Here is a 9,631-nt window from a genome sequence, read left to right on the forward strand (position 1 = left end):
CTTGTAGATTAAATGTTTTCGACAGTGCTCGAGCGTTTGTGAGAGTGAGTGAGAGAGCGATTAGAGAACCGTCACTGGTGCAGGGCCAGTCAGATATGTATCCACCCTACAACGCTCATGTATTGGCCACAAACGTTGTCATGCCATGGACCTCCAATATGTACAAGCGACTTCGGCACTAGCCGTTAAGAAAGTATGAATGGACTCCCCCCGAACTTAAATAATTTCGGGTCGGGGAGCCCTCCCGAACCGAAATTAGTTAGGCTCCTTATTACAGTGTGAATCGACCCTTAGCTGGAGTATTGGTTGAGCTTCACATGACAGCACGCTGCAGAATATAGTCACAAGCGAGCCCACACTGTTTCGTAGGAACAGTATGTCTAGTTTTATATAGCGCCTTTATCCAAGGCGCTTTACATTGTGCATTACATTCACACACACATTCATACGCCGATGGTGGAGGAAACCATGCAAGGCACCAACCTGCTCACCGGGAGCAACTATAGGGGTTCAGTGTCTTGCCCAAGGACTCTTCGACATGTAGACAGGAGGAGCCTTGATTTGAACCTCCGATCCACAGATCATTGGCCAACCAGGGGCCCGTTTCACGAAACCTAGATTAGGGCTAAAGCCTGGCTTTATCAGCTATCCTGGCTTTAGTAAGCCTGAGTCAGAGCTCAATCGGTTTCATGAAAGCTGAATTATCTTGGCAGATTAGCCTCGCCAGTTAACCTGGATATGTTAAGCCTAAACTCTGTTTCATGAAAGTTATCCCACTTTAGTTACCATGGAGATTAAGCTGTGAAGCTAGCCTGCTTCGGACCATGCTAACGGCCATTATTTGTTAATCCAGTGCCATTGACTCCAATTGTAAACTAATTAAATTTAATTCAACAACTATGTTAGTAGGCCTATACAGACTAATTTTAATTACCCTGCATTAAAAAATATATATATAATCAATTTAATTATAGGCCTATTACTGAAATAGTGAATACATCATGAATCACATGACTCGTGTGATATGTCATTGTCAGTCACTCTGTTACAGGCACACTATAGTCTATAAGGTTTTCAATTATATGTAATCCCATCTCAGATAGATGGCCTACGGTATGCCAGCCAAGTATCTCAATTCCCAAATCTTTTTCAAACTCGGTCAATGATTGACAACTGTCACACTCTTTAGGTCCGGATCCTTGAAATTAAAAGGTTTTTAGAAACACTGCACCAGAGCTCTCTCTGTGTATGTGTCTGTGTGTGTGATCCCTCCACTCCACCAGAGGGCGGTATGATCTTAATAAACTGACTCATGACCACAACGTTTGGAACTTTCGGGGGAAGTTCAAGTCGAGGAACCAAAACAAAACGCGTGATTCATAAACCCACCAGGATTGAGTTAAGACCCGCCTCCTCTCGATAATCTTAAGTATGAAAGTGCCCATGAACGTTAGTGCAGCTCGCTCAAGTGCAAAGTACCTACCTACTGATCCATTACAATAATACACGCAGCATAATAGGCCCAAAGCCATATCCAAACCATAACAATTTAACTGATAATCAGTAAGAGTTTTTATTTTGAGCACAGTAGTGACAAATTAATAGCTTTCTCAGTACGTTTTTCTCTTTAGCAAAGTTACAAAGTTTTCCCTTTATTAAGCACAAATTAAGTCAGTTTTTTTAGCACAGTTTATTTTGAGCACTGTAGTGAGAAATTAATAGTTGTGCATGCATTGTGCAAATGCAGGCTTTTCTCAAGTACAAGTCATGCCTCTGACTTTATCCACCCTCCATGTGTCAGGCAGGGATTTCCAAGAGTGTATGGCTGCAGGCCTGGAGACACCTCCCTCAGCAGATCTTTCTTGTCAGATCTTTCGTCTCAGTACGGAAGTACTCAGAACGGAAGTACTAACGGCAAGTCTACAGGGTCAATAAAGGCGGAGCCGCTCGAGTGTCCACGACATTGCAAGCGGCGCGAAGGCCAGCGGACCTTGGTCCTGCTCTTCGCCCCCGAGCGCCGCAGGCGCGAGTGGCCGCGAAGAGCGGGCCAGGGCCGCGCGGCCGGCGGAGCGCCGCGCGAGTTACGAAGCCGTGGTGAATGCAATCGTTATATTTATGCCCAGGCCGTAAGGCCTGGGCAAGCCCACGATAAACATCAGCATTGATGGCTGAATGGATAGCGTCGCCGACTTGCGTGCCAGAGATCACTAGATCGAATCTCACCGTTGCCCCACTGCACACGTCCCCGAAGCACTAGGGGGCAGTAGAGTCAAGTAATTAGGTACTTCCGTACTGAGACGAAAGATCTGACAAGAAAGATCTGCAGAGGGAGGTGTCTCCAGGCCTGCAGCCATACCCATCTCGGGATTTCAGCCACTCCTGGAAGTCCTCGCGTTTCCGCGGGGCGGGTCTTAACTCAAGCCTGGTGGGTTTAGGAATCACGCAAACAAAACAACAGCGTGTGTTCTGTCAATGAAAGCCCACATATAAGGACTTTTAGCCTGATATGGAGAGCAAAGAGTTTTAATATAGCCTGATATGGAGAGTAAATAGTTTTAATATAGCCTGATATGGAGAGTAAATAGTTTTAATATAGCCTGATATGGAGAGTAAAGAGTTTTAATATAGCCTGATATGGAGAGTAAAGAGTTTTAATATAGCCTGATATGGAGAGTAAAGGGGCAGTTTTGTTGAATGCTGCTGTTCCTTACGGTCATGTTATTGCCAATGAGAAGTGGATAGGATCAGCACTTGTACTCACGTTGAAAGGTAATGTAGTGGTGGAAAAAGTAGCCTATCATGTTATTATATACTTACATGTCATGTCATGAAATATAGTTAGTCATTAAAGGGATACTTCTTGGAACAAGTCTGTCAGAGATAAATCAATACAATATTTTTTGGGGATTTGGGAGAGAAGGGTCAAAATTTGTCTTGTTGTTATTTTAGAATCTTAATTTTTTTGTCACACCCTCTTGTTAAATGTTCGTTGATATTGTTGTGTTAAAATACTGTAAGTGTCACATAGCTCTATGTTATGAATACTCAATTCTGTATTCAGCTCTTTAGTTTTCCCCCAGGTCAGGATACCAATTTAATCCAATCAGGAGAACACATAGGAAGATGAGAGCAGACAAAACTGGAACTATGGAACACAATCTGATAAATGATCGTTTTAGGGTCCTGTCTCCTGATTGGATGGCATTTGTAACCCACCAGAAAATAATTTGTTTGTTTAGAGCTGGAGATACACCTGATACTGGATAATCAGAATTTTAACTGTGTAATTTCACTAGCTTTTAAAGCCTAGGGGCTCTATTATGATCCAGGTCTTATGCCTTATGCCTTAACTTCTTTGCCTTTTTTTACTATATAGACATATTCTTTTTAATATTTCAAATAGCTGATCTGCAAGCTCACAACGTGCAGATGTAGATCAGCATTTGAAGTATTTAAAAATGTTTTTCAAAATAGTAAAAAAAGGCAAAGAAGTTAAGGCATAAGGCATAAGACCTGGATCATAATAGAGCCCTAGGTGTCTAAGCTTGGATGGATGTCATTGCAGGTGGTGTGAAGATGCTCTTTGAGAAGGAGCTGGGGGTGGTGGACAGTAAAGTGTGTATCCTGTATGTGTGGATGTCATTGCAGGTGATGTGAAGATGCTCTTTGAGAAGGAGCTGGGGGTGGTGGACTTCCACCTGCCCAGTAAAGTGTGCATTCTGTATGTGTCTGAGGGGGACATGGTGGCAGGAAACCACTACAGAAGAAAGCTGGTTCGCTATAGAAATGTGAGTATGGATCAGTGGCCCACTTGAATATATAGAAAACATTTGTGGCCCACCCGGGTCCGATGAGTGGGCAGAACTGGGCACTGGGCCACCTTCATCTTTAGAGCATGTTTGTTTCATAGTAATAAATGTGAGGAAATATCGGAATGCAATATGTCATTTTATATTGGAATATAACATTTGGTGACCTATAGCAGTGTGAAACATTGTTTCCCCACTCAATAGTAAACAAACCAACAAAGTATATAGAGGGTATAATATGCACATTTCTAAAGTGACAATTTAAGGACTTTTTTAATGCCTCTAAAATGACAAATTAAACATTGGCCAAATTGTCAAATATTAGAGTGAAAATAGCCGATCTACATGGTCACAGCGCTATTTTCTTTTTTTTTATTTAGGGAAAAATAATTACATCCTGTCACAAAATTCCATCTATATATAAATATATACACATGTATAACATTGGTAGAGGATGATTTTGTTTCTGAATAAAACTCTTCCTAAATACCATCCCACAGCGCTATTTTCACAATAGAACCGTGTTCTACAAAACATAATGCCTCAACTCTTAGTGGCTTTTGGCTGCAGTGTTCCCTTCAGGGATCGAAAAATCAGCAGATCTACAAGCTCACAATGTGACATGTTGTGAGCTTGTAGATGTGCCATTTTCAGCCTGGACGTGCTATTATTAACCGTTTATTTCCCTGGTGGGCCCCCAGGAATCCCCTTCATTGATCCCCGGGGGTCCCCGGACCCCCACTGCTGTTTCTCTGTGCAGGCAAACAGCAGCTACCAGGAGGTGGTGCTGGTGGAGAGGACCAGGCTCAGTGATCAGTACTTCTCGGCCATGCAGAAGTTTGTGGTGTTTGACCTTGGCATGACCCTGCTGCCTGTCGCCAGCCAGGAGGAGGCCTCTCAGCTTATCACCCAAATGGTAAAAAATAATAATAATAATAATAAAAGAAGAGATAACCTGTTGCAGGGTTCCCACGGTCATGAAATTCCTGGAAATATTTTGAAATTAGAAAAATATTTTTCCAGTACTGGAAAAGTTTTGGAATTGATCAAGGGTCCTGGAAGGTCCTGGAAAAAAATAGCTATGCATTGTCTTTGGTTATTGATTTTGTTAATACCTCTGAAATGACAAATGAAACATTGGCCAAATTGTCAAATATTAGAGGCAGAAATTGTGAAAATATCCGATCTACATGCTCACAATGCCTCGATCGGCTATTTTCACAATAAAACATACAGAATATAAAAAAATCCTCTACTCTTAGTGCTCGTCAGGGTGGGGGACCTGGGGGTCCCCAGTTCAAATATGATTATTTCGGGGGTCACAGCCTGAAAAGGTTGAGAACCACTGGCATCCACTGCCTGTCTTTAGGCATTGCACATAGGAGTAAGCGACTCGTTATTGAGCTGAATTATTGTTATATAGTCCTGGAAATCTGGTTAAATATTCTGGAAAAGATTTGGAAAAACTTTGGAAATTAATTGGTAAAAATGTGTGGGAACCCTGCTGTTGTCTCGTCTGCCCCTATACAGAACATTCCTGTGCTGTTAAAGGTGTATTCAGTGATAATGAAAGTGGCCGGGGGTCATCTTGTCACTTACTGGCCTTACAATGTGGAAATGTTTCGTTTTTTTATAGATTTTTTTACACCATTATAATGTTCTCGTTTTGATCATTAGACCCAATCACTGAATATCGGTAGGCCTACGTCTCTAGCTTCAGGATATGTATGAGACTGTGGCATTTTATGAGTTCAGTAGTTTACAATCTAGGCATTTAGCAGACGTTCTTAATTCAGAGCGACTGTGGTTCTCAAAACCTTTATTTTACACTACCCGTCTTAGGGCATCGCGCATAGGAGTAAGTGACTGTTATTGAGCTGAATTAGCGTTATATAGTCCTGGAAATCTGGTTAAATATTCTGGAAATGTTTTGGAAAAGTTTTGGAAATTAATTGGTAAAGATGTGTGGGAACCCTGTCCCCAGGTGCATGGAGAGGGTAAAGAGAACCCGTTTCGGAGGAAGAGTGTGTGTGGCCTGTTGGACCCCACGGTGCTGGCCCTGGTGCAACACATCCCCGGGGTGGGGAGGATCAAAGCCACGGCCCTCCTCCAGCGCTTCTCCAGTGTCCACCAGCTGTGCAACGCTTCAACGCACCAGCTGGAGGCGATAGTGGGCCAAGCCGCGGCCCAGCACATACACAACTTCTTCCATAACCCTGTGGTCTAATGGCTGTGCTTCTCACTCAAACTCCTGTCATTAACCCATTTAGGGCCTAGAATTATTGACTGCTTTAACTGTTGAAAAATAGCAGATATACAAGCTCACTGCGAGCTTGTAGATCTGCTATTTTTGAAAAAGTAGTGAAAATGTGTGCAAATCTTTGAATATATGTATTTTTTAGAGCGAACGTTTGTAACTTAGATTTTGCTTCTGGGTGGTCCTTGGAACTGTAATATTTTGAGATATTTTAGAGATTTTTTTACAGGGGTCTTTCACATGAAAAGGTTTGAGAACCACTGACATAGTAGTCTCTCAAGAACAGACTAACTGAGCTCCAGTTAAGTGAAAAGGACCTTTTCTTTGACCATGGCTGGCCAGATTGCTGACATAAAAACATAGGTTTTTCAAAAAACCTTAAAAGGATTCAAAAGACACTTATAGAATCGGGTCAAAATTGAAATTTTCACGATTTAAAAAAAATAGCAGATCTACAAGTACAAGCTCACAGCGCGGCACTCTGTGCCATGCTTTGAGCTTGTAGATCTGCTATTTTTCAATAGTTAAAGCAGTCAATAATCCTAATTCGGGAGGTCCCAAATGAATATGTATATTGGGCCGCGATGAGATTCCGTGCCAGGTGCCAACAACGTTGGACTACCTCCAGACAGACGTGGCCAATGACCCCCCCGTGAACTTTGGAAACCTCCCCCCATGGGGCACCCGGACCGGCTGATGTAGCAACACACGCATGCAGTGCGCACGCACACACGCACGCGCACGCACACACACACACACACACACACACACACACACACACACACACACACACACACACACACACACACACTCACACTGTGTGTCAGTAGTGCATTACTATTAAATAAACAGTTTAGATTATTATTATTATTTTTTTTTCTTTTTATATGAAGGTTTAGATATGTTTTGAGGCTTTTTGTTCTAGTTTTGTACTGCATTATATTACAGCAGATGTCAACCAAGAGCTGGAGTGAACCATTTTTGTATACACAAAGTTTTGCAAAGTCTTCTTTGTGTTTGCTATCATTGTATATACAGTTATCAGGTTGTGTGTACATGTGTGTAACCACTTAACTGCTGGCATCCCAATTTAGAATAATTATAACAAAAAATATTTCTCATCTACTCTCAATGCTTCAGGGCTTGAGCTTTGTCTATTTTCCAAATTATATTGCAGTTTCCTAAATTTCTATTTAAGAAAATGAACAACCTGTCTATAATAGTACATTCTTCTATTGGGAGAGGAAGAATAACGAGACAAACCCATGTTCATCTTACTGATGGTTTCATCTGGTCATTTGTCCTTCTAGGATTCAGCAGCTACCCTGGTGGTTTGTGGTCGCCACGTCTAGCTTTGGATGAAAGTGACCTCTGACCAAATGAACACATTTAAATTTCACATCCTTTAAATGTGTTCTAGTACATACGGTAGTAATAGTTTTGTGACACGGTGAGCTTGTAGATTGGCAGTTTTCACATTTATTTCACAAGGGTGACTTCCTGTAGGAGATTTTCTCGTGTTCTTGGAAGTGATCATTTTTTGGTCAATATTATTGTCTAGTAGTTCTATATTCCCACAGTTATCTTTGCTATAGTGTTTGTTCAATAACAGGACAGATTCCCCATGTTTATAGCACTGATTACTATCATAATACAGAGCTTTAACCTTTTAATAAAAAATACAAAAAAAATGTTTTAAGCAAAATATATCACTTAAATCCACAATTTATTAATCCAGGAATATTACTCTTTATTTGAAAATCTTAGATGGCCGTTTCGCTCATGGCCGTCCGTGAGGGTCCTTCCTTCTGTCCGTGTGTCTGTTCGTTGCTACTCAGAGCCCTCTGAGATAATGTAATCGCAGTGGGGAATTAATTTGATGAAGTTGCCGTCTCTGTCCACCTTACTCTCGGCGCCTCCTAATATATTGGTTTTCTGCTCGGTTTCCCCTTTTTAGTCTTTGCACACTGCTGGCAGTGTTGTGCCTTTTCCTGCCTGGCCACAAAGGAAACTCGCCGTTTTTATTGGCCTCCTGACCCGGGTCAGGCTGAATCCAGGCAATAGTCCAGAGCCCTTTTATCATCCAGAGTCTGTGTAGTTAGTGAGAGAGAGGGAGAAAAAAGACCCCATGCGTCCGCTCAACTTGACTTCTTCAGTTCTGCACAGCGGTTCTTTAGAGGGGCAGGGAAGCATGAACAAGGCCCCCTTTTTTGGATGCATGTGCACAGCACTCCAGTGTGATGTCCCACTCAACAGTGTCTCCCCAGGGTGTCCCCTCCCCCACTCACCCACCCACCCACCCCGATCAGTGTCTATGTGTGTCATCATCTGACTTACAATAAATGCGTGCCATCTCTGTATACAGGGCTGCAAGGATTCACTCACATTTTGTGCATTAACTTTTGAAAAATAGCAGATCTACAAGATCTGCTATTTTTGAAAAATCTTGAAGATCTTTGAATATTTAAAATCCTAAGGTTTTAAAACCTACGGTATGTTTTTATGTCAGTGGTGCTCAAACCTTTTCATGTGAAGGACCCCCAAAGTGATGTATTTGGGCACGGGCCGCCATCTAAAAAATATTTAGTTCCAGGGACCCCCCCAGAAGCAAAATTTGAGTTACAAATGTTTGCTTAAAAAATACATAATATTCAAAGATGTGCACACATTTTCACAGCTTTTACAAAATAGCAGATCTACTTGAGCTTGTAGATCTGCTATTTTTCAATAGCTAAAGTATAACATAATGAAGGCCCCTCCACCTTGGCCCCTAGTAACTCAGTCCCACAAGCACACAACGCCCGTTGTGTGCTTGTAGATCGGCTGTTTTCTCTACTTTAAATCATTTTTAAAATGATAAATACAATACTGGCTTTCAAGCAGTCTCAAGGGGCACACTTGACCCTTCTCAGGGGCACACCAAAGGTCCCCAGGCACAGTGGTTGAGAAACACTGCATTAGCCGGGCAGCAGTTTTAAATAATGTAAAATAAATAAATATTGATTTGAAGTCACGTGAACGGTCCACAGACTAGAGAACCATCAGTCTAACATGATCAGGGGATCATTTTAGATCCACTTTGTATGAAGATGCTTGAATAGAATTAGCCTGAGTTTTGCCACTTGCACGAATTGAGATATCGAGAGATTATGTAAATGTGTGTGAGTTGTATTTGTTTGTTAAAATCAACTTTGGGGCCTAGAGAGTGTGTGTGTGTGTGTGTGTGTGTGTGTGTGTGTGTGTGTGTGTGTGTGTGAGAGAGAAATAAAAGTTGAGATCAGTTCTCAGGGTGTGACCCAACTTTGACCCCTTGAACTCTTCCATTTGGCACCATTTGTACACTTTACTATTATGGAGGGAGGTCCTTAAAAAAAGTTGTAGAACGACTATACTCTCTAGGCCAGGGGTCTTCAACAGGGGGTCCTCCAAATCTTTGAGTGATAGAAAGTTTTTTTAATGTTTTATATTAATGATTTGAACCCTAGTCTATATTCAGAGAACTTTAGCCAAAAATAGAAGATCTACAAGCTCACACGCGCGAGGCGTTGTGAGCTTGTAGATCGGC

At 41.9% G+C, this 9,631-nt stretch overlaps 1 protein-coding gene across 1 annotated transcript; it reads left to right on the forward strand.

Moving 5' to 3' along the window:
* Window positions 1-2,450: 2,450 nt before the first annotated feature.
* faap24 (FA core complex associated protein 24) lies at window positions 2,451-7,684 on the forward strand. The gene is made up of 4 exons (XM_080737303.1): window positions 2,451-2,769; window positions 3,649-3,788; window positions 4,570-4,725; window positions 5,794-7,684. Exons 1-4 carry the CDS (start codon window positions 2,667-2,669, stop codon window positions 6,034-6,036), a joined length of 642 nt encoding a protein of 213 aa, XP_080593429.1. The 5' UTR covers window positions 2,451-2,666; the 3' UTR covers window positions 6,037-7,684.
* The last annotated feature ends 1,947 nt before the right edge of the window (window positions 7,685-9,631 follow it).

The sequence above is a fragment of the Nannobrachium achirus genome, assembly GCF_963921795.1.
Source record: "Nannobrachium achirus genome assembly, chromosome: 11".
In the NCBI taxonomy this organism is placed as follows: domain Eukaryota; kingdom Metazoa; phylum Chordata; class Actinopteri; order Myctophiformes; family Myctophidae; genus Nannobrachium; species Nannobrachium achirus.

Coding starts and splice junctions, on each gene's coding strand:
- faap24 (XM_080737303.1), top strand. CDS start 2,667: ATGGAGAGTAAAGGGGCAGTTTTGTTGAATGCTGCTGTTCCTTACGGT. Junction 2,770..3,648: donor ACTTGTACTCACGTTGAAAG/GTAATGTAGTGG, acceptor ATGTCATTGCAG/GTGATGTGAAGATGCTCTTT. Junction 4,726..5,793: donor CTCAGCTTATCACCCAAATG/GTAAAAAATAAT, acceptor CCCTGTCCCCAG/GTGCATGGAGAGGGTAAAGA.